At 38.2% G+C, this 24,376-nt stretch overlaps 3 protein-coding genes across 9 annotated transcripts in view; 2 read left to right on the top strand and 1 right to left on the bottom strand.

Annotated features, from left to right (window-relative positions):
• Nucleotides 1-318: 318 nt before the first annotated feature.
• gpn3 (GPN-loop GTPase 3) lies at nucleotides 319-4,657 on the bottom strand. The gene is made up of 8 exons (XM_053339454.1): nucleotides 4,525-4,657; nucleotides 4,247-4,355; nucleotides 2,483-2,650; nucleotides 1,642-1,766; nucleotides 1,398-1,513; nucleotides 1,058-1,154; nucleotides 830-958; nucleotides 319-697 (listed from the first exon to the last, which is right to left on the bottom strand). Exons 1-8 carry the CDS (start codon nucleotides 4,570-4,572, stop codon nucleotides 632-634), a joined length of 858 nt encoding a protein of 285 aa, XP_053195429.1. The 5' UTR covers nucleotides 4,573-4,657; the 3' UTR covers nucleotides 319-631.
• A 469-nt stretch (nucleotides 4,658-5,126) lies between these two features.
• On the top strand, nucleotides 5,127-9,721 carry rnf170 (ring finger protein 170). Of its 5 annotated transcripts, XR_008323478.1 has the most exons (9): nucleotides 5,127-5,342; nucleotides 6,574-6,737; nucleotides 6,885-6,966; nucleotides 7,136-7,250; nucleotides 7,731-7,804; nucleotides 8,010-8,141; nucleotides 8,256-8,366; nucleotides 8,495-8,604; nucleotides 9,512-9,721. XR_008323478.1 is itself a non-coding variant. In XM_053339955.1 (8 exons), exons 2-8 carry the CDS (start codon nucleotides 6,598-6,600, stop codon nucleotides 8,537-8,539), a joined length of 699 nt encoding a protein of 232 aa, XP_053195930.1. In that variant the 5' UTR covers nucleotides 5,127-5,342; nucleotides 6,574-6,597; the 3' UTR covers nucleotides 8,540-9,721. The 5 variants fall into 5 exon arrangements, 3 of the variants coding, with proteins under 3 accessions (XP_053195930.1, XP_053195929.1, XP_053195928.1); XR_008323477.1 differs by having other exon boundaries at nucleotides 8,256-8,604; XM_053339955.1 differs by having other exon boundaries at nucleotides 8,495-9,721.
• Nucleotides 9,722-11,962: 2,241 nt separating this feature from the next.
• hook3 (hook microtubule-tethering protein 3) overlaps nucleotides 11,963-24,376 on the top strand; it is a 29,006-nt gene continuing 16,592 nt past the window's right edge. For all 3 annotated transcript variants that reach the window (XM_053340103.1, XM_053340104.1, XM_053340105.1), the window contains exons 1-8: nucleotides 11,963-12,091; nucleotides 18,945-19,030; nucleotides 19,241-19,313; nucleotides 19,532-19,582; nucleotides 20,034-20,166; nucleotides 20,282-20,349; nucleotides 20,622-20,681; nucleotides 21,227-21,310. In XM_053340103.1, the coding sequence (XP_053196078.1) occupies nucleotides 12,035-12,091; nucleotides 18,945-19,030; nucleotides 19,241-19,313; nucleotides 19,532-19,582; nucleotides 20,034-20,166; nucleotides 20,282-20,349; nucleotides 20,622-20,681; nucleotides 21,227-21,310 (612 nt within the window). In that variant the 5' untranslated portion in view covers nucleotides 11,963-12,034. The remainder of the gene's footprint in view (nucleotides 12,092-18,944; nucleotides 19,031-19,240; nucleotides 19,314-19,531; nucleotides 19,583-20,033; nucleotides 20,167-20,281; nucleotides 20,350-20,621; nucleotides 20,682-21,226; nucleotides 21,311-24,376) is intronic.

Raw genomic sequence — 24,376 nt, 5'->3', positions numbered from 1 at the left:
TTTGACACAGAAGGCTGTTTTCACATTCATCTACAGAAAACAGCAAGTTTCTCTGTCCTCATTAAAAGTGTGACTTTAAGAGATGGGCCTACAAGCAGGATTTGTGACATCACAACTAGTTTGGTCCGAATAAAAAGTGTGATGTGGAAATGTGAAGCCTCTAGTCTAGTGCATATACACTGATCGACTTTACAGTGAAATAGGATACATGTGCTCATCAGCCGAACTTTTGAAATTAAATATATTTACATATTCAAAGTTTTAAAACATGTCCGGGGTGGATCTTAAAACAAAAAGGCAAGTTGAATCATTTGTAATATTTTATTTAAAAATATAGCAATATTATTATTATTATTGTAACAACTATTTTAACTTCAAATGTTCATAAAATAACCAAAGGTGAACGAGCCAAGACCACAAATTTCTTGAGTCATCAGAACAGCATACAAAAACATAAACTTCCATATATTCATGATCCTCAGTCATTTTCCACAAGTCCCTTTCTTGTTGTCACATGCCATTCTCTCCACCTGGACTCCAAAAACTCCATCTCAGTTCTTCTCCATCCACAAATGTTTTCTCAGCTCTGTTAAGTCTCTGTAATGATGAATTCCTGGAGTCACTTTGCTCCTCAGCTGTCCCCTTTGTCTTGAAAAATCTCATCATAATTTAGATTGGAAGGCTCTTCATCAGTCTCCTGTAGAAAAAAAAGAGGGGCATTTTTAATTGAAACTTACTTAAATTATAATATTTTTCAAATGCATTTTAAATCACTTTACATAATAGTGTTAAATTATATTTTATATATGTTGTTTTTTTTCTTCTTCACCTGTGGCTCTTTAAACTCCAGGTCCTCCCCATACTGTATAGAAAAGTCGATGTGTTGCAGTACTATGTTGATACCCTCCTCATCGGTGCGGTCAAAAGGAAGGAATCTCACCATGCTGTAGTCATCAATCTGGACACAGACAGAGAGATTGTCTCATTACCAAATTAAACAAATAGAAAATAATGTGATCTAAAAGACTAAATAAATCAAATCAAGGGCTTCATTTACCAGATCACAGATGGCTTTGGTGAGTTTCTTGAACTTTGTGCTTTTAATAGTATCTGAGTTATCTTCCATCATCGAGTACATGTCTGGGTCCAGGTACCTGGTGAAAACAGACAGTTATGACAGGTGCATAGGATCAAAAACTCTTAACTTCAAAAGAAATCACAAGTGATGGACAGTGTGTGGGATTTTTTGGTTTTCTTCTCAAACGCTATACAATTAAAATCCTCAATATAGCTCTGTTATACTAAGCATCCTGTATTTGTCTTAGTAGCAATATTAAGGGTTTTATGTGAAGCTGGCATGTATGACAAAACAAAAACTGCCCTGATATGAAGCTTACTTTTCAATTTCCTTCTTGGCTTTGGGACTCAGAAGGTCCATTTTGGTCATGATGTTTACTTGAGGAATCTCTAATGACACCATGGTACTCAGAGCAGCCATGACTCCAGAGATGAACTGTAGATTGAGAATAGAGAGGATGTGAGACTTGAGGCTTGCTGTCATTACACATCAATGCATAAACGTTAATATTCATAAAAAGAAACGGGGGGAGGGGTCAAATAAACAGATGGAGAGATGGTTACCTTAAAAGACTCCACCATGAACTGGGAGTCAACCAGGAAGACACCGCACACTCGAAACTCCCACTGTTGGAGCTGCTCCACTAGCTGCCTCATCACAGGGAGATGTGTATAAAGTTCAATCTGACCTGCAAAAAGACGCCACTTGTCAATACTCTGTTTGAGGTGGTTGTGGCTTAGGAGGTGGAGTGGGTCATCCACTTATCACAGAGTTAGCAATTTCATCCTTAGCTCCTCCTGCCAACATGTCAAATGGCGCTTTTCCACTATACAGTTCTAGCAGTACTCGGCTTGACTCGACTCGACTCAGATTTTCTTTTGCGTTTCCATCAGGGATAGTACCTGGTACCTGGTATGTTTTTAGTACCTGCTCTGGAGAGATTCCACGCAAGCCGAGCCGATACTAAATGTACAACAGACTGCCGGCAACTGATTGGTCAGAGAGTCGTGACTGGATGAGTCAGAAACCGTTCCACACAAGAATCAAACCCGGCATTTTTAAATACCGGCAACAGCATTAAAGCGATTCGGCTCTCTTCTTTTACTTTGTGTGTGACAAAAGGCACAAGCAGAGCATCAAGTACACCATCACCTCGATGTCCTCCATTGTTTATGTGTTTGTGTTGCGTATAAAACAAAGTCACGGCAGTTTCGCGCAGCCGTGCTATGATGACCCCGCCCACGTTGAGAAGGTACTATTGTAATGGAAAAGGTCGTTCCTGGTACCGTACCGAGTCGAGCCAAGCCAAGCCGAGTAGTGCTAGAACTGTATAGTGAAAAAGTGCCAAAAGTATCCTTGAGCAAGACACTGAACTCCAAATTTCAATCGCAGCATGCATCTCACCTGGACAGTCAAACAGGATGTAGTCATCTTCTACGTGACCCAAGCTTTCCTCGAGCCAATCAAAGTTGTTGGCAAAGTACTCCATGCAGAACACCAGGCCTCCATTAGGGCCGAATCTGAGAGAGTCATCCTCCATCACGTCATCCACCTGGATGAGTTCACGGATGTCTGGGGACACAGATAAAATTAGGCTGTTGTGTAGGTCATGCAGATCAAAACACTTAAACTGACACAGTCACAATATTTCCAGTCTGTCTGAAAACAACAGTCAGGTGCCCATATGAGCATTGAAACAGGTTTTGCTTCTGCTGTTTATACTGACCCCTCCAAAAGTGATTTTAATGTAAGTGGTAAGTTACTAAATCCACAGACCTTGTTTCAAGCAAAAATGTATTTCAAAGTTTATCTGAAAGATAACATGAGACTTCCGTTGTCTGAGTTTGTCAAATAAAGTGGATTTCTTCCAAAGTTACAGTCTAAAAATGTCCCTCTTTTTGTCCCGGCGGAGTGCTTTCCTATTCAGCTGCAGTGGAAGGATTGTTATGAAAAGAGGTAATTTGGTACTAAAAAGACAGTGACTTGATTTGACTAATTTGAGTGACTGAAGCCTCATATTAGCTTTAAATAAACTTTTAACACATTCTTTTATTGCAAGTGCATTGTAAAGTGGTCTCTTAGCAGCCAGTATGAACAGGAGGAATAATTACAGCAAGAAAAAACATGTCAGTGTTCTTTTGGCCACCTAAATATTGTTTCAGGACTTGGAAAAATTGTGAACTGTCCTTTAAGTATACTGAACGTAATGGAACGTAAAAAGAATAACCACATGATTCAGAGCATTTATCTCACTAACATTTTATCCCTTGTCCTTTTTTTCTCTCCCCCAGCCACAGAAACAAACTACAGTAAATATCACTATCGATTTTCATTGCACTGGCTCACTGTCTCCATCAGGATTGACAACAAAGTCCTGCTACTTGTATACAAATCCATCAATGGACAACCCAACCTACAGTATTTGATCTCACCACAAACCACCATCCACACCCTCAGATCTGGCACCAGCTTGCTCCTTGCACCATTTAATATAGGCTTAAAAAATTTTCTATCCAGGAAGTCTTTTTCATCTTAGCTAGAGCTTGTTTATGTGCAAATATTGCATTTTATTGTAATATTATTATATTGTAATATAAGTAATAGACTAGATACAGTTTTAGATTTTGGATAAAGTAATATTCTGATATGATATAGGTAAGTGTTGTCTTTTCCTGGTTTTAAAGGCTGCATTACAGTTATTTAATTTTCTGAACTCACCAGACTGTTCTAGCTCCTCCACATACATTACTGAGGATTATTTATTAAAAATCTCATTGTGTTAATATTTTATGAAAACACCAATAATTATCCGTACAGTATTGTTTCAATATTGATATCAAGGTATTTAGTCAAAAATATCTTAAAGTCTGATTTTGTCAATATCAACCAGCCCAATCTGAACCCTACACTCTACAGTACATATTAAATGTATTATTCATTATTATTATTATTGTTAGCACGTTCTTAAGTCTACTTTTGTGATTACCCAACTTGTGTATTCTTCCATCGACTGCTTCATTAATTTTATAATAGACCTAAAACATTATCTAGAACCAACATAAGCACGTTATAACAAGATATATGTGTTTACTTTATCATTCCTGATCTGTGTTGTAATGTTCTCACATTTATTGATTGTAATAAGAAATAAAAGCTTTCTCTACTCACCTGCCATGACAGGGTACTGAAAGTGCTCAGCTGCTGGGTCCAGGTTGACCACCTGAACTGACCGGTTTATAGACTCTGAATGTTGGACCATGGTGGAGCAGTAGGTACTCTAGAAATGAAAAAAAAAACCCCCACCAAAAACAATAAACAAATGTGGCAGGACTAAGTTGAACTTGGAAGCTTAACTCTTTTCTCCACCTCATGCTTTAGCATAGCGCTTTAGCCGAATAGCATAACAAGGCTTTTTAGCACGTTTAAGAAAAGGAGTGATAACTCACCTTACCGCTACCTGCAGGGCCCATCACTAGCTGTGCATAACGAGGCATTTTGCCTCAATGTAAAGGCGTTGTGGTAAAGTTAAGTCCCTATATTCGCCAGCTGTGACTAGCGTTAGCTGTATTTTATGTACTGATGCCTCAGTACCTCTTCTTGATGGACATGCGCACACGCTGTAAGACTCACTACTACCATCCATTGTCCGGGTTGTTCATTGCAGTCAAGTAAAGGGAGAAAGTGGAAGACACTGCTCATATTGCTGTAGATGGAAATGACCGGTCAGAAAAGTATGCAAAAGGAGCACCAAGAAAAAGAGAAAATAGCATGGTCGTGACATATTGCATGGCTGGGATTAAAATTATTTTATTTATTTTATTTATTTCATCACTTTCACTCTTGCTGCTGCTATTTTTCCCCCACAATACTGCTTGTGTCAATTTGAATTTCATAAATCAATAAATACATATAATCTTATCTGTATTATCTTCCAAATCCAGAGGGTGGCGGTAATGCGCATCAAAGCTATTTGCCAGCAAATAAAAGAAGAAGAGAAGCGTCAGCATATGGTAATCAACAACAAGCCCGAAGAAGAAGAAACAACAAACTGAAAGCGATAGGCAGCAACACATCATGAGAGAATGACGCAAAAGCAGCATTCGACAAGGCAACGATGCTCCTAACTTAGTTACTTCCTGATGCGTTACTGTGTCTCTAGTAAATGAGTAAAATGTGCCATTGCTGGAGATAAACAGTGTCTCTGGAGTAAATGGAGTTGACAATACGAGCCTTTTGGAGAGACATATGCTACCTCTGAACGAAGGTGAGGTCTTTCGTCGTACCCTGAAAAGTGGCGGGTTTACACGATATTTATCTTATCTTACAGTTTGACTATGTGGCTACTCACACAACGCAGCAACAGCTAGTCACAAGATGTGCCTGGTTAACGAGGCAGACTGCATCTGTGTTTATGGATCCGATTCATAAGCGATAATTGGCTCGGATTTTAAGAGAAGTAGGTGTTTGTCAGCAGCTTATGTCCCCCTGGCTGAGTACCTTCCTCAACGTTGGCTAACAGCGTCAGCAGCAGCATTGATAAATGAATCACAACCAGCTCGTCATTAGCAAAGCAGTGCTTATCTACGCTAAACCACGCAGATTGTTACCGCTATCCCTACTGTAGAGGTGTGAAGAGCAGAAACATAAGTACTGTTATGTCAGACAGTCCTAACTGACAATGTATGCGATTTTTTGGAAGTAAACAATTACCACTTCTATGTATCTTGTGGTATTAGATAAGGTACATAAGTACAACCTTAATTGTTCAATGATGTGCTAACGATACACTTCTGTCAAGTCAGTAGTTTTTATTACACGTTCATAGCGAAAATTCAACTTGATTTCATACTTTGAATCTGTGGAAAAAACAATTGTGTTAAGTATGAAATTACTAGAATTTGAAAGTGAATTCTCTCATTGTCAAGTGAAAACTGATAGTGTGCATCACTTAATTTACTGTCCTGTGAACCCAGGTGATGAACATTATGTCTGGCATTACTGTCAAAGAACATAAGCCAAAGCAAGCTTCTCTTAAAGCTGCAGTGTGTGACTATAGTCTCCACCTTCTGGCAGTGAGAGAAATAACAAAAATACTGTTGAAACATACTTAATATACTTCATAATTGTGGATAAATTGTTTTGAGCATCCAACTGATTTCACTCATTTTACTAATCAAACATTAATCTATTCAGTCTGATAACATTTGGAAAGTCTAGAAGGGCTTCCGTATTTAAGTTGGTTGGCGGAACTCTCCAGAGCATGAATAGTATGCACAGTCCACAAGGGAAATGTCAAACCTAACACCAGATTAAAAACACTGGTATACTGTGAAGTACAGAGAGATTTATCTGGCGGTCATAGGCTTAATCAGCATAATGTCAACTTTGGCAAGGGCTTGTGTGTAACAGATGTTCATATGTAAAAGTTGTGCACTGTAGTTTTCATGTGAAAAATCTAAAATGTCAACCTTTATTTTTGCATCTCTGTTTTCTAGTGTTGTAGGCTGTGAGTGTTGGTAATGGAGGACAATCAGTGTGGGGACTTGGACTACCTCATCCAAGATGAGGACACCCTCATTGAGGGTATCAGCAACCAGGTCTTATTTGTTGTGGTGCTCAGTATTGCCTTCCTCGCAGGCCTCCTTACTCTGCTCTGCCGGTAAGAAGCAATTTCATCCCTATGTTTCATAGTAATCAGAACTTGTAGATCTTTCAGACACAATTGTTAACAGAAGTGTATTTTTTCCCAGTAAAATATGATTATTACACATCTGATTGCCTAACCTGGTACAATTTGCCTTTGTAGACAAGACGAGCAGAACATTCATCCTGAGAATCAGGAGCATGTTCGAGCTGTCAGACAACAACTACAAACAGAGCAGGTAAATGTGAGTCTAATTTTCCAGTCAAAAAATATACAAAAAGGAAAACTACTTAACTGACAATAATTATTATGCATTTAGTTTATACAGCCATTGCCTTTGTGGTTTTGTTTACAAATATATTAAACTCTCTTATGCGTTTCAATTTTTACACATTTTATTTATTTTCTGTCAGGATGAAAATCCTCAGCCGGAGGCCAGGCAGCAGTATTACACAGATATGTCCTGCCCCGTGTGTTTACAGCAGGCTGTTCTGCCTGTGGAGACCAACTGTGGACATCTTTTCTGTGGTAAGACTATATTCATTCATTCAATCATTCATTCATTTTCTATACCAGTTATCCTCTAGAGTTTCACAGGGAGGCTAGAGCAATCCCAGCTGACATTGTGCAATATATATATATATATATATACATATATATATATATATATATATATATATATATATATACACACATACATATTCCAGTAATAAACACTATGCAAAACCAGACTTTTACATCAGGAAACAGAGAGGAAAAATGAAGATGTTTGTCACTGTTTTTACTCTTTTTGCTCACAGAATTATTGTCATGTTTGGAATTTGCTTTGTTGACTGTTCTGTTGGTATAAACTGGATTTGTTTAGCTTTTAAATTCTAACTAGACATTGTAATTAATATCTCTGTTTCAAATCAGTAATTCAGACCTATATATCTTTCTCATTAGAGCTGTTACTTACTTTTTGTTTTTGAGCTTCTGTAAGAAAACATCTTTGTTTTCCCTGCATAGGTTCCTGTATCATAGCCTACTGGAGGTATGGCACCTGGCTGGGTGCTATTAACTGCCCCATCTGCAGACAAATGGTGAGACTTGTAATAATAATTGATGTAGAAAGGTAAATCTAAGGGACATCATTATTATAATGTTTCCATGGCAGATGTGCTGTAGCTAATTTCACTTGCCTCCAAATTTCCTCATAGATAATGTATAGCTAATGTACAGCAATATACAGCTTTCATTCCTTATTAGCACCAGTGTTTATTGACCCCCCCCCCCTCTCTTGCCCAGGTGACATTGCTCTTCCCACTATTTCATGAGCATGCTGCTCCTCAGAGGGTCCAAGATGGTGAGGCAGAACCTGTGCTTATTTTAAGAGACATCAACGATTACAACCGCAGGTTCTCAGGCCAGCCAAGATCTGTGAGTATACGACAGCCAGATACATATTTAGGCTGCAGCAAAGATGCAGTATAGACTTGTCATAATGATTTTTCTCTTGTCTTTCTGTCTTTCTGTCTCTCTGCCTCCATTCAGTATATGGACAGGCTGCGAGATGTGCCCACCCTACTCCGTCATGCCTTTAGAGAAATGTTCTCTGTAGGTGGCCTCTTCTGGATGTTCAGGATCCGAATTCTCCTCTGCCTGGTTGGCGCGATCACATACCTGGCCTCGCCACTTGATATCCTCCCAGAGGCACTTTTCGGTCTCCTGGGATTCATGGACGATTTCTTTGTAATCCTTCTCCTCTTTGTGTATATCTCGATCATGTACAGAGAGGTGGTCACACAGAGACTGAACGGCTAGCTACCTGTGTCTGAAAGAGGCCTCAACTTGCTGATATCAGGCTTGGCGGGGGGCAAGTGAACTCTGATGTGGTGGACATGTAAGACTGAATAAATTATCAAAGGACAGTTCATCAATAATGCTGGTTCACCCAGCAGGGTTGAAGTTACTTCATTACTGGAGAGGGCTTCACAAAATCTAAATGTCAACTCTTCACGTAGAATATACCATTAATGGTTCATAGGTTGAATCAGAGCAATGCCAACAACTATAAAATACATGGAAGGACCGATTGGGATATAATGGTGTGAATATCTACTGTACTTTAAGTGAGACACAGCAGTAAGCCAAGAAAATCCTTTAGGCCCATTCAGGTACTCAAGGGACACCCCTTGCTGAATGGGTAGCATTGCCAAAAGCAATCATTTGGGCAGGGTGCCATCATAGACATTTGTGTAATATAATGTAATCTTATTTACAGCATTGTTTAAAGAGAAGGAGTGACTATTGATGGCAGTGTCTTGATTATATGCATTTAAAGTTGTCTGTCTGCTGCATTCAGATTGTGCCAGACAAAGGAGTGTTAAAAAACCTCGTCATACTGTGGCTATTACAGTCTGTTCAGTCAATTACACTGATAATGCACTTATATACTGTATGTACCCTGGTGACTATGCATATACATTTGACTTGAAAGACACAGCTTCCCATTTTTGTACAATAATCATTTTACCCAGAACGGTTTAAATTTATTGATCAAATCTGGTGAAATCTAAAACTTTGAACTGATTGTGTTACGTAATGACCTCTCAGTTGGCAGATTGTTATTCAATAAATTTAAAAAAAAGTAATCCTACAATCATAACAAAAAGTCAAAGGTATCAAACAGTGATTATAGGTGTTGAATGTAATTTCCCTTAAGTTATGAATGTTAACTTCTCATCTCAAAGTTTTACCTTGCCACTCTTAAGATCATTTTGACTTAAAGATTTTTGCCTCCTGTGCAGATCTTCCAGCCCTCATCAGTGAAGAACTCCATGCACCCCACAATGGTTTTCAGACTCTGCATTTCATTTTTGGAACATCTGTGTTCTACCTTTTTTAACCTGTGTATATAAATTGAAAAAATGAATGAATAATAAGAAGTAAACATGTTCATCAGATTCATTTTTTCTACATATTTTCCACATAAATGGTTTATATGCATTTGGAGAAGGAACATTTGAATGAGTGATGTTTTGGACTGTTGAAGTGATCAATTGAAGATGTATGTTATGAACATAAAGATGATGTTTTCATTGTTAACCTTTTTGACTTGTGACCTCTTATATGAGCCCACTGGCCTAGTTTGTGTTGACCAGTCCAGCCGAAGAGAGATAATCACTTTTTTGGTCAGAAGAAATGAGAGTTCAAAACAAAGTTCAATTGAGATGATCATTAAGAGTATAAAACATATAAGGTTGTTGAAACATTAGATTTATACTATTCTTGTCAAACTTTTCTTAGCACCCTAAAATGAATAGAAGTTTATGAGGGGTCCTGACCCTGAAGCTGGAAATGGCAGCTTTCAAGTGGTAGCTGAAACTTTATCCAGGCCACTTGCTTTCTTGGGGGTCTATTTGCTGAGCAAGTGTCTGCCTTTATGTTCATGAACAGTAGGAGGAGGGGGGGTCGAGGTTCATATGGCACATTAACACTCAGCTGTAAATTTCCTTCAGTTTGACAGCTCCATGTCTTAAATAGGTGTGGCACTGCACATGCCAAACTCTGTCTACACTGATTAGCATCCCTCCCAGTTTGTCTCAGGGGTGTTAACGTCACCTCCACCTTTTTCTTTTCGATAGCCAAACTGAAGCCAATGAAAGCCGCAAGTGTTGCAAGAGTTTCAGCTGGGCTTCATCTGAGAACCGGTTGGGTGAGTCTTACTGCACTGTAGCTACTGTGGTGCAGTCTGCATCAGAATTACCTAACCATTAGGAAAAAAATACACCAGTGACTCATCAATTACTCCACCTAAATATCAATTATCCTCTGGGAACTAATCCTAATCTAATGTGCATGATTCACAACAGTGTGTTTGCCTAAACCTGTTCCTATGATGCTCCAGACAAATCTGTTCAAGTGTGATACATCACAATCCCTCTGTCATCCTGCAGAAGTTTTAATTGTGCAGTTAACTGCACTACACTGTTCAATGAAAAAATGGTAAATATTACAATTCATATTATGGACTGCTTCCATTTTGGCTGCAAGTCAATTAGTGTTATTTCATTCATTTATTCATCTTTTACAATTGCCCATGAGTACAGTTGACGTGACCATCATGAAAGTTGGGCACTGCCAGTATACATTTAGTACCATTTTGCTTGCTATTGTGTTCATCGGGTTTTTGGGTTGGAAGCAAAATTGCCTTTTACAAATGAAAAGCAAATGTACCAGTGTTTAGTGCTGCTAAGGGAGGGATGTGCTGAATCAGTTACTTCCAAATGTTCTGGTTTTTAACATTAAAATGAAGCAGTGTCCACATGTGATTCTCCTCACCACTACCAGTAGTTTCTACCAGTTCAGAGGTAAAAGTATTCAGCAATTAAGACACAAGAAACAGGGATTAGATTTCACTGCCATGTTGTCTGCTTTTTCTGTGCTGGTTATGATTCCATAATCCCTCTAATTTAGCTTTCTACTCTATAGGTTGGGAATCACTGCTATTTGTGCCCACCCACAGTCTACCCTAATGTATTTTATATCTCTGCTCCTTCAACAAGCACAAAATGCTGAGCCCCTGACGGGCTGAGGCTCTGAAAGACTTGAGTAGTCTGGTAAAAAAAAATTATGTTTATTTGATTCATTACAAATCTGTTTGTTCAGTAATTTGCACCACTCAAGCACTATAAAACTGAAATAGTAATGCTAAGGTCACTTCAGCCTTTCAAGACAGTTTGATGATAAACTGTCTGATGGAAATCTGGTTTTAATACCTATATGATATAATTACATGGTACACCTCCTTTAACAAATTTGTATTCAATCAAGTTTTGGCACCTAACTAACATACAGCAAACATTGAGCAAGGTAGTAATCCTGTGATAGAGTGCTGAACGGTTTCTGGTGCCCTGGCCAAAATGACTGGATTATAGGTCATGAAGCACATGAGCCAGGGTCACAAGCATTGCAGTGCCATTAGCACCAATAGGGGCCCACAGCTCATTTTTGCTCATGGTCTCTGCAGCAGATTAATTTGGCTCTGCATGTATGAATCCAATTTCGAATGTCTCTTGATAGTGGTTGTGTCTTTTCCTAGCTTTAAAATATACCTCATAGATTTTTATCAGAAAATGTTCCTCCACTGGATTTGATAGTGATGGTGTTCCTTTAAATGCACTGCAGACTCCGCCCACCAAGCCCTCCTCCGGCAGACGCCGGCCGACGGATTGAGACACCCAGAGAGGGAGAGACCTCGGGAGTATATGAAGCCGACTGTTAACTTCAGGCTCTGTTCACCTCGCAAAGGCAGCCTACGTTAGGTAACGATGAGTACATCGGAGTCCCTGGATCGGATGGAACTCTGTGAGAGCCTGTTGACATGGGTAGGTGATAAAATACGAAGTTTGGGGGTTATTTTCACTGACAGACAGCGCTCCGGCGCCAGCGACGCTAGCTAGCATACAAGGCTAATGTTAGCTCGGGGAGCTAACTGGGAACGTTAGGAAAATGACACGGGCTCACGTTGGTTACGTATGCAGGCCAGCTGTTTGCTAGCTGCCAGCAAACCATTTAACGATACTCTGTCAATACCATCATTTCGGTTCTAGCTGTGAGCAACCGGATATTTACTTAGCACAACTTTCCTAATGCTCTGTCGTAAATTGTAACGGGCGTATCAAAAGGCACAGACGCTGGCCTCGTTATGGTACAATGCTTTTTTCACTCCGCGTATAACGTTACTGCACGGCGTCTGTTTCGAGTCCAAATTCTTGTCATTGTTTTCCAATGTGACATGTCCGTTTCCCCCTCCCCTTTGTCATTTTTCTGATCAAAATGAACAAATACAGAGGTTTGGATTTATATAGTTAGCCCAGCTTGTTCCAGTTAAATCCTGAAAACAAGGATCCACCAAGTAGGATCAGTTTGTATGATCACACAGTGTGCTACCGATTGGTGCATGTTTACATTGTTGAACTGCAGCAATGTGGTTAGAGCAGAGATGATATAGATCGCTGGGGGATTTTTTTGTAGCTCCATGATGTTGTAATATGTTGACATATTTAATATATAGCAGCGATTGGTGATGTCTGGCTGAAATCAATCATCATCTGAATATGACAGCCAAAGGAGTATACACTCACTGTTACTGTCACACAGCTCAGAGTGTAGTCACCTCTGAAAAGTTGGATCTCAAGGAGGATGCAACAGCTGATTTAATTGTCTCTTAATATGTGGCTACAGCTCGCATCATAAAACATTTCTCATCTTTCTCACATAACTGTTGAGTGGATTGACTGAGATGGCATATGATGGAAACTGTGCTTATGTTTTCACTAAATAAATGTCAGTAGTTGACAGTGAAAACATGCTGTGTGGTTATAGCAAGCCACCCTGCTTCTGCATAGTCATGTGCTTCCTCGCATGTCATGTAATCATGTTCGAAATCAATTTGTGGATTCGGTGAAATGAAGAAGTAGGCGTTTGAGAACTTGCATGTTTCATGTGAACTTTTTAAAAAAATGTGTTTTTTCTAGTGTAATTTGACGAGAAAAGTTATCAAAAAAAGTTTTTGCATTCATGTTGGAAACTGCAGCATTTGAAGTTGAAAATCGTAATTAGTAAGAATGTACTCAACAATTTGCTAAATTCATATACTACAGCCAGTCTACATAATGTCTCTGTGAATGCATTAGTGTCCTCTTCTCCTCTTGTTGCCAGAGCTCGACTTATATGTGAAAACTGAGAATGACCTCCCTCCCTTCATGTTCCTAGTAATGGTGTTGCTCGCTAACATTCCTCACATACCTGTTAACTGTGAAGTCACAGCTCTGATAGATACTTAAACACACCAGTCTGTACATCTGCATAGATTATAAGGCAGTTGTTTCTGCTTTAGATCAAATCAGTAGGAAGCCCTATCAGTTTGGATTTAGAGATACTGAAGAAATACAGGTTATTTCATAAAGATTTTTGTTTAGAAATAGACTAATAACAGAATTATAAGAAGCCACACTCTAAAGTGATAGTTTTGTATTATTGTAGTCTGTTTTAGTCAGAATACCAAAGTAATGGCTGCTCTTTATGAATGTGTCAACACATGATCCACATATGTAATGTGATACTTTTGAATGGTGTGTTCATCATCTTAGTGTTGTCAAAGAAGATAAACAAATACATCATCTATCAATTAAATTGTATTTTTTTTAAAGTTACAGTCAGGGCAACATACCTGTAAATCATGTAGTTTTGTCAGGTAGCAATGTGGAGAAACATAACCAGATGTCAGCCAAATGTTTTGATGTGGCTATAGAGTAAATCTGATCTATCAGCCACTTTTTTCATTTTATGGTACTTGCATGTTCTACAGACTAATATGGCTAATAAGATAATGTGGTGCGAGTGATTAAAGTTATATCCCATGATATTTTAGTCACTCGAAAATAATAATTATGTTTTTCTTTTGTTTACCCTTTTTACAGTCTAGGGTTTACCCCCATAAACTTTGTTGTGCTTATAATAGTTTGTTTGGTCAAGAAAATGACCAGTTTCGGTTGTTATTGTGTAATTTGTGGTGACATTTTTAGTCACATATCCTCACATACATGTATTGATAACTATATTTAATCATCACCTATAAATGTTCTCTAAAATGCTCCCATATATGGAGAGAAAAAATAACTGGATATATACAAAATAATGTGGCACTGAATTATGTACAGCATAACTAACGGAAAATAATGCAAAAAAAAACCACTAGCTGCATTGACTGCATTGTTTCCTGGTTGTTTATGTATCACATACAGTGGATGTGCCTCCACTTCATCAGGCACGACATGCGCAGTGACTGTCTGCACATTTACTTTCTGAGCTGGTTTGCATGTGTGGTGAAAGCTGTTCTTCCCATTGGAAAAAATACATAAAATTAGAACTAGCTGACTGATATTATGCACTCTAATTTGGACCTTTGGTTACCCATAATGGTAATAGTCTGGAGGGTTAGTATCCTGATTGTGCTGATCACTCTTATTATGAATTAACAAGAAAGCTTTCGCAGCCTTTTTATTTTTTATTTTTAGTACTGGTCATGTGACTCTTGCTTTTCCCCTAAGTTAACTGTGTGGAAACAGCTGGGGAAAGCAACTGTTTCCACAAACTCGTAGGTGTGGATTTCCTTTTTCTTTTTCCTTTTTTGACATCAGTCTGCTCTCTCTGTTGGAGTTGTGCATGTCCATGCTTCAGCTCTGCCGTTCTTTAACTAATATTTATAACAGTGTGGTTATTGTGTGTTTTTCAATAACTTCAGCTCTGTGATTTTTCACAAACTTGCAGTAAACTAAATACTAACAGAAGTTAGAAATCAACCTATCACAGAATCTCTGTTGTAGGAAATTGTGTTATTTACATAAATTATTGCAACATGACTCAGAAAATGAGCATGCAATGGGAAATACACTTGTTGATGACGTGTTTTCTGCCTCTAGGGTCCTTCGTACAGACATTTAAAGTCTCATTCACTGCCACGTTCACATTTTTCATAGCAGGTTTTAGTTTAGCCCAACACTTCTGATTACAAACAGGCAGTCTCTCCTGAACCTTTCAGGATGACTCCCTATAATTAGCTTATCTGTCCTTTTAGCGTATTTCTATAGATGACTAAGACAGACTGATGAGCTGTTATCTGACGAGACATTGGATCATTTACAAACTGTGCTAAATGAGAACCTCTCAATACCTCAATTCACACAATAATTAGTTTCTATTAGTCAGGATTTAGTTTCTCTGTGGTCTTTTTACTCTGAGGCAGTTCATCCACCGTCTGTGGGGTCAATCAGTGTGGTGGGTGTCAGCTCATCTCAAAACTTGTCAATAGCTGTTTTACAAACTCTGACACATGCAGTCCTCCTGGTACATTGTGTAAAAGAGTTTGAAGGATTCGGCTTGAATTGAGAGGGTGGAGATTTTAATTTCAATAAGTTTTGACCTCATTCATCACATTACAGCTCACACACACGGACTGGGCTCTAACGAGACCTAAGATACGGCACAGTGGGGTGCTCTGGTGGTCGAGTTGTAAAGATGCTGGCCAGTTTAGGCCTTGTAGCTATGAGCAGCACAACAACAGGGTAATTGTTAAACTTCTGTATAATAATGAAGGGAATACACAAAATACTACTCCAATAGATTAAGTGGTTGTTGACCTCAATTAGCTCTGAGGTCAGAGAGAGTCAAAGTTCAGTGATTAATATAATCATAACAAGTTGATAATCCTGATGACACGGGGGACGTGGCTTATCCCAGCACCATCCGAAGAGGTCTGATGTTACAGCTGAAATCATCACTCATATTTCTCCTTTTTTACACTGTGGGCTTCATGAACATAACTCAGTTCAGCAGCATACAGACTATGCTTTATGTTTCCTCACAGTTTCATTGGTGTGAATCGTATCACTGTATTTACTAAATCATCATAATCTACTCAGACTCAGATAATGAAACAGTTGTGTTTGTATGAATTGTTTGTTTGGGGTTGATCAATAATGACGTTGGTATCAATAAAATCTAAAAAATCCCCATCCCTGTTGATTCAGCCAGCAAACTGTAATTAGAATATCCTACAGGTATCTTTTATATATCTGCCTGATCAGCATTCAAGGCGTCAAGTGGGACACAAATAAGTAACACCTGAAAACATCATTTGTGTGCCAAAAAAAGCTGCTGAACAGTACTTCATTCACACTGATCTCTGGTGCTTGGCTAGTGTCCCACACAGCATAAAGCAGCTCACCTGCACTGCTCCACTGGGGCTTTTCAAGAGACATCACATGGGTATACGTTTCATTTAAAACCTTTGTAAAAAAAAAAAAAAAAAAAAAAAAAAAAGTGGTGTGCATGCCTGAACTAAAGTTGTAGTTGTGGCTCTAGATGTGAGCATGTGGAGCTCACAAGGCCATGGGAACCTATTGCTGCTTGGAAACAATAGTTTAGGAGCTAAAAAACAAACAAACAAAGGCTACAGAGCCCCACAAAAAAGGGAGTGAAAATGACTTGTCGTGTTTAAAATTTAAGAGGTAGTGTAAGAATTGCTGGATGTCAAAAGGATGATAAGAAAGAAAAGTTGCATAAGTTTAGAAGTGTTTACAACCTCTGTTAAACCTGTGGAAAAGCTGGTTAATTGAAAGTGACTGATCTAATACTTTTAAAATGATAAAATGATGGTTGCTCTTCTGACCTGTCATCAAGCATCAGGCCATCACCCCCCCCCCCCCCCCCACCCCCCCTAAATCGCTGTTTAACAGTCTGTACACATCAGCTGTACCACTGTTTGGATGAAAGCCTGTCGCTCTGATTCATCTCATGTTTTCTTTCCTTCTGCCTCTTTCCTGCGAAGGGAAATGAAGCAGACTGAATGTTGCTGTGCTGGAGAGAGACATCACCAAGAACAAAAAACTCTCAATGCAACCACTTCTACCATGAAAATGCTCTCATTTCAATTCATTTAGGATATCTCAAGCTTTAATGCATTTGTCACAAATGGTTTCAGTGCCATCTTACTCGCTACAGTGTTGTGTAGCGACACGTAACCCACAGCATCACAGGAAAGGGTGTAATCTTGATTGTGCTAAATTTGGAGGTGCTGTGCAGCTGAACTAGTAGATTATGGAGTGGAGTGGACACTTCATGGGTAATTGAAGCTGGTAAGGTCTCTCATTGGTAATTGGTGTTATGTAATCCCTGGTATTGTTTTGGTTCCACACTGTGTTGGCGCAGGGCCAGCGGGCAGGCTTTAGCTACTAGCTGCCTGACTGATAGACAGAGAATATGTCTCATTGGTTAGATACCTGAAAATCTAAAAAGCTAGTTAATGTTAAAGTTGAACTGCTTTTTGTCAGTGGATGTATTTTACACAAGGTGCCACGGTGCGCTAAAGGAAAGTCTTGACAAAATTTGAACCAGTCATGAAGTAAAAATCATCAAATTGCCTGTAAAAAAGTTTACATTTAAGTAGGTAGATTTCTCATCGTGTCCAACCACAATTTAAAATAAAACAGCAGTTTAAAAACATTTGGAAAACTCTCCAGTTATCTGAATTTGTTCAGTAGTGTCGTGGATGTTATTGCGAGTGTCATGTTGCCCTTACGCCATGTGAATTTGTCCTTTACTGTGTACAGTGTCAGATGTCTTGTTGACTTATCTGTCCCTCTGTCTCTACTGATGAGCTAAATTATAATTCAGTGCTTTCAGATCCTTCCCACGTCTTTGCTCCACATCTTATTTTTTAAGAATAAAAAAAAATCACAGTTTATTCATGTGTCCTTTTTTAAATCTGTTAATACCTGTTCAAAATAGATACTGACACTAGTGTAACACAGTAGTAGGAGATGGTTTGTTATTGCATCATGTGTATTTTAAGAAAATGATGTTGTAGAGCCGACCGTTTAATAGCAGTGGACTGAGACAGTAACAACTTAACTCCAGCCACTGCTTCATTTGGATTCTTTATCAGAGATCTAACCTATGTCCCTGTTTGTTAGGCCGTCTCAAACTGTCAAACTGTCAAACTCTCAGACCAATCTGCTGAATCTTTTGATTGTCGCCTTCTGCTCTTGACCAATCTGTGATGAGGGACTGTATGTCACATTTGTGCCACGTAATGAAATGTGAGACAGATTGATGCACGGGCAGAAATTCAACCTCGTCATTTTCTTCCTGTCAGAATTCCAACATTCCTGCTCTCAATTTCCTCCTCTAGCACGTGGACTGTTGGCATGTAGACTTAAAAATATTCACATCTGTCTGCACAACAGGCTTTCAGCCCGGAGGAGGAGAAGAAGTAGAGAGTGATAGAAAAGGGAGAAAGAGAACAAAGAAATGCCAAGTGAGGTAGCTGGAAAGGAAGAAAAGATTTGAAGAACATGATAGAAGTGAGATGTAAGAGAAAAGAGCCTGAGCAAAGTTGAGAAAATGAGTGCAAGCCATGTGTTTGCCATTGTGTTTACTCTGGCTTACACAGAGCTAATGTAACTTTTTAAATCTAAACAATACAATATAAAGGTTAGCATTGAAATATACAAGAATGATTCATGATTGTGCTTGCGTTGTAGCTTTTATATAAAATGTGCAATGTTTTGAACAGATTTCATTGTAGGTGCTCTTTATGAACTGTTAACTTGACCTAATTACATATCCTGCACCCAGCACTCAACAACTGTGTGTGTCTGTTTTTGATGTTTTTAGATCCAGACGTTTGGAGTAGAGGCTCCATGCAAGACAGTAGAAGACTTGACGAGTGGTATCGTCATGGCCCAAGCTCTACAGAAAATGTAAGTTTTCATTTTTAAGATTAGCTCATTAGAAAAGTCAATGTTTGAGTCAGTAGCATTTTTATAGGAAGACTTTATATGTTCTTTTACATTGTAAGTGGCGGTGTATTTTGGTAAAAACTGGCAACACTTGGTGCCTTGCTTATTTACAATAACACAATTGAGAAAAAACATTAAATCTCTATTGTCTTGTCTGTTTGAATTTTCTAGAGATATAGTTTATTTCAATGACGCCTGGATTAGTAGAATCAAGCCAGAGGTAGGGGACAACTGGAGGTTAAAGGTAAGGATCTGTTTTGTTTTTTGTTTTATTTGTAGCTTTTATGGGGCATGTTTCTTTCCCCATCAGCTACATGATATATTGAAGTGTCAATAACCCTTTTTTCAGTTACCTGTAGTATTTTATATCTTTTATCTTCAGTATAGTTTATGTTGTATTTCCCATTCAGTATCAATACTGTCAGTTTTCTAAATATCTGCATACATTCTCTCTTTTTGCAGATCAGCAATCTAAAGAAAGTTCTGAAAGGCATCCTCGACTATAATCAGGAGGTAAGAAGTATCTACTATATTAATCCAGGCATCCTGGCTACCTAAGCAGCATAAGCACTTATGTTTGCTTGTAAGAAGAAGTTGAGACTGCCTACTCCAACCTTAATCCCTTTAGCATGAATTAATATAATAACAGGGAAAGCCAGACGTTAGTATTTGTGGATTTTGTACAGAATTGCTTGTGTTGAACTTCACTTGCTTTTCAGGAAAGCCGTCTGTGGTATCTGTGGCTCTTGGCAAATGGTTCCATTGTTGTGTTTTGTTTTTTATTATGTCAGTAAACTCACTGTGATCCTCTGCTGACACTGTAAAACTGGAAACACTGGAACCATTTGAACATGAATTAAGTTTTTGATGTACAATATAAGTCAATGACAACGCAGGTCGTGATAATCCAGTATTCACATGATGTAATATTTAAATTATTAACAAGTCCTATGTCCCTGTCTAGATCCTAGGCCAGCACATTAACGACTTCACACTACCAGATGTTAATCTTATCGGAGAACACTCTGATGCCGCAGAACTCGGGAGGATGTTACAACTTATACTGGGCTGTGCTGTCAACTGTGAACAGAAACAAGGTGCGTATGGCATACTCTGTGTTGTGTATGAGTGCAGTGTATGATGTAAAAAAAACTACTGACCATGGAGTTCAGATTTACATCATAATTTTGTGTGTTTCTCTGTAATTTGTAGAATACATCCAAACCATAATGATGATGGAAGAATCAGTGCAGCATGTCGTCATGACAGCCATCCAAGAGGTAGACCATCTTGTTATTTAAACCTCAATCAAACTGTTTCAGCAGATAATAATTAATTGATAATGAGAATAAAGCAGGATTGACAGATTTTTAACAGGAAACAGGGTTACTAACGAGTTTGGAAAGAGACTTTTGCTCGTACTGCATGGTTGATAAAAGTCCTGCTTGCTGATGGTAATCATTCCTAAACTAAGGTATAACTAGTTCAGTGTTAGTGCTGTGTACACTAAACTTCTTCCAACTATTAACATATGTTTGTCTTATTTCTGCAGCTAATGAGTAAGGAGACTCCAGTGGAAGGAAATGACTCATATGTGGATCTAGACAGACAGGTATGAAGACTTCATGAAACCTCTTTGTGGTTCATTTGAATGCATTCCTGTTGTGTCACAAACTGTAAAGGGAACACTATACTGTGATTTTTGCGGATTGCTAATTTGTGTTTTCCCTGCATGAAACTCTTTCCTTTTTATCATTCTGTCTATTGGGGGCAATTAAAGCTTAGATGTTACTTGCTTGGATTAAAGATAAAAGTAAAGATAAAACACAGACACCCTCCAGTATCTGGATTAGCCACTGATACCTCAACATCTGTGTCAGTGCACACAAACCACTTACTATGACACATGACCCAGAACTCCCCCTCAGCCCATGTTTCATCTTCCTCCTTTTTGGCCACAGACCTGTGTAAAAGCTAGTTTAAAAGCTAGTACTTAGTAGTCTTTTTTGGTTAAAATTATTTGTTTAACTGTTTATCCAGCATGTCTGTGAGGTGTACATTTGTGTTAAGTGTGTTAAGTCTCATCCAAGTGGACACTGTGTGTGTGTGTGAAATAAATCTGCAGGCTTTTAATTTGTTATTTGTTTCTTCTCCCAGCTGAAGAAGACCGTTGAGGAGCTGAACGATGCTTTGGCTACCAAGGAAGAGATTGCACAGAGGTGTCGTGAGCTTGACATGCAGGTTGGTTTTATACAGCTTGTAATCCCCCAATGTTTACTACAAATGTTCAATAGGTAAATGAATGCTTGACTCATATACAGCAATTGTATATTTTGAGTGACAAAGTAGATTTTTTTTATTAGGTTAATATTAACTAGTACTGTGTGTATATAGAAAAACAACACAGTATAAAGTTTGTAGCATTCCCACATCCACCTTGAATTAAACATTTCTTACTTTTCCACTATATTTTGTAATTATTTTATATCTAACTGATTGTGTAACACTTACATAACTTTACAGCTGTTTTTTGGTTGCACTTTAAAAGCAGCTCCTTTTTTGTATAACTGCTTTGTAATTACATCATTTCAAAACAGCTGATTGTGTTGTGGCTGCTGGCCTTTCCAATATTTACTGCTGAAAATGATTTCCTTTTCCTTTTTCGCTGTACTAATGGTAATGGTACTAAAAATGGAGCTGTAATTTAAAGGGTTACCTCTTCAGTTGTGTACAGTCTCCTCTTATTTCCTGACTATTTCAATACTGTGTGCCTTGTTTTAAAGGCCCACCATGTCCAAGAGGAGCGTGATAGACTGAGGTTAGAGTTTAATGAGCTAGAAGAGAGGGTAAATCCAAACTTTCTTTTCTTTCTCTTTCTTCCATCCATGGTGTGTGGTGTGTCTTATAGTCCTGGATTTTCTCAGTCTGCTTGCACCAGATTTCCCTTCTCCAAATCGTGTGTGCATGTGTGTGTACACGTTTGTGCACAAGTGTTTGTGCACACGTATACACGTGATCCTCTTGGGGCACACCAGCCACAACTGCAGTTTTGTGTGGGTGTGTCAGATGTCACCCCTGCACTTATCAGTCCCTCCAGGAAATTGCTTTTTTTTTTTTAAATTGCAATAATTTCTCTGCGGTATTTGTGAGAGCTTGTAATTTTTTCACAAAAAATGGCCAAATCAACCGACCACTTGTGATTTGGCCATTCAGCAAGGATCCAAATGAGGTTTGCATTCAGTTACTATTCAGTCACAATAATACAAGCTGATGCGCTGTTCAGACAACAAAGATGGACACCTCAATCATAAAAATGTGCACTCTGATGTAGAGGTGAGAGTTCATTTAATAAAGCTTTGAATGGAACTCAAGTACAGTTTTTTAAAAATGTAAATGTATATAACTTCGAGCCCATGGTTCTTATATTCAGAAAATAAATGAAAAAATTAGCTCTTAAATATATTTGTTTCTTTGATGTGCAGTATGTTTTTTTATTGAAGGGAGTGATTTCATATGACTATTTATTGGTACATTTTTTGTATTTGCATTATGAGTGTTACCACAAAAAGAGAACATAAAACACTGCAAATTGTATCACAACTTTTGAGATACAATTGCAGAAAAATCAAGTAATTTTGGCTTCAATGGTCACCAAAACAATCCTGGAGGCACTGACTATTAAGCTCCTGCCTTTTTTACCTTGGTGTGTTTCATGCTTTCCCACAGCAACAATGGACAGAAAAGAGAACACATTTACTATTGGACCCAGAAAAGGAGTCAATACATGGCAGAACTGATGAATATAAAATATGTACACATACTGTATATAATTCATGTGTGGTGCTACTATTTTCATTTTCCTTTTTTTTTTTTTTTAAATTAAAAAAACAAAACAAAAAGTGCACACCAAGAAACTTTCCTAAAAAGTTTTTTGAGCTTTTTCAAAAAGATGTATCTCAGGTCTGTTTTATGACTCTGGTCAGCAAACAAATTAGCAGCACAGTAGTTTGGTCTTGCACGTTCTGCAACTTGATATCTGTTGGAATGAAATATGTTTTTAGGAACATTCTTTGGTTTTGAAAATGAATATAATTGAATCCTTTCATATTTCCTGCCATCTGCACTGTCCTGATCACGTCTTGAGATTTCTCCTGGAATACCTCTACATGTTTTTTTATGTCCATTAAAGTAGAATACATTTAACTTATAGATGACTTTAACAAAATATAAAGCAGACATGGCTTGCTAAATTGTATTCTATTCTATAAAAATTCTATAAAATGCACAAAAAAAGAACATAAGTCTGTAGAGAAAGGAAAGCCGAATCCAAAGTACCTCCACATTTATTTCTCCACCTGAAATCATGACTCCTGTTCTATAAGTCAGATGACATTTTGTAAAAAACCCTTTCACATACAGTCGATATTCAATGTGTGGCCTGTGCAGGGTCTTGCATTGATACTACAAACCAGGCTGATGAACATATGTTGATTCATAACTTTCTGTGTTCATAATCACAGGAAGTTATCTTTCTCAAAAAGTCGGAAAAAGAAAATAACATTTATTTTAAAGTCCCATACTAGATCCTGGGAAATGCATTAACAGTCAGGGATGAGAAATGGTTTTATGCGGTAAAGGCTTTACATGCCAGTTCTTTGACATTTGGAAAACACATTTTTTTATATTTTCTTTCATAAAAATATCAAGGTTTGCTGAAATTGCAGTATTTTGACATGTAAAACAATTGTACAGGTTCTTTACCTTTGTTGAGGTGCAGCAGTTTATTATTTTATTATTTCATTTATTAGTATTAAGACACATTTAAAACAAAAAAACAACAACCAGCTTCTGCTTTGCATTGTGTGGAGTTTGATACCCTGTCTATCACACTGAGCAGACAACATCAAACCATATGTAGCCCTCCTTGCCATGTTGGAGTTTGTCGGTATGCCATGTTGAGGTTTTGGTGTGTGCTTGCTTTATTACCAGAATTGAACCTGCAGTGATTGTGAATAACATAATGGATTGAATGCTGTGAAGAAAGTGTTACATTTACATTTCAGTAGCTTGAGAGATACAAACTGAGATTTTTTTAGTGTCATTCCCTTCTAATTTGTTTAATTTCTCTGTCTCTTCTCTCTGCCTTCTCAACATCCTCTCCTTCTATCCCCTCTCTACACCTCTCATGCTTTCTCTTATCTCTATCTCTATTTTTCACCTTCCCTGTTGTCCATCCTGTCTTGTCCCTCCTCACCTGATCAATGCATCTCCCTTCCGAACCATTTCTTTCGTGCCCTCCCATTCTTT

This window comes from Scomber japonicus, chromosome 19, assembly GCF_027409825.1.
Source record: "Scomber japonicus isolate fScoJap1 chromosome 19, fScoJap1.pri, whole genome shotgun sequence".
Lineage (NCBI taxonomy): Eukaryota > Metazoa > Chordata > Actinopteri > Scombriformes > Scombridae > Scomber > Scomber japonicus.
Note: the sequence above shows the minus strand (reverse complement) of the source record. Positions and strands in the feature narration are given on the sequence as shown.

Excerpts from the sequence above, each read along its gene's own strand:
- gpn3 (XM_053339454.1), bottom strand. The coding sequence starts at position 4,572 with ATGCCTCGTTATGCACAGCTAGTGATGGGCCCTGCAGGTAGCGGTAAG. Across the intron at positions 4,356-4,524 it reads GCCCTGCAGGTAGCGGTAAG|AGTACCTACTGCTCCACCAT; the intron begins GTGAGTTATCAC and ends TTTCATTTCTAG. Across the intron at positions 2,651-4,246 it reads TCAGTACCCTGTCATGGCAG|ACATCCGTGAACTCATCCAG; the intron begins GTGAGTAGAGAA and ends CTGTGTCCCCAG.
- rnf170 (XM_053339953.1), top strand. The coding sequence starts at position 6,598 with ATGGAGGACAATCAGTGTGGGGACTTGGACTACCTCATCCAAGATGAG. Across the intron at positions 6,967-7,135 it reads TACAAACAGAGCAGGTAAAT|GATGAAAATCCTCAGCCGGA; the intron begins GTGAGTCTAATT and ends ATTTTCTGTCAG. Across the intron at positions 8,142-8,255 it reads TCTCAGGCCAGCCAAGATCT|TATATGGACAGGCTGCGAGA; the intron begins GTGAGTATACGA and ends GCCTCCATTCAG.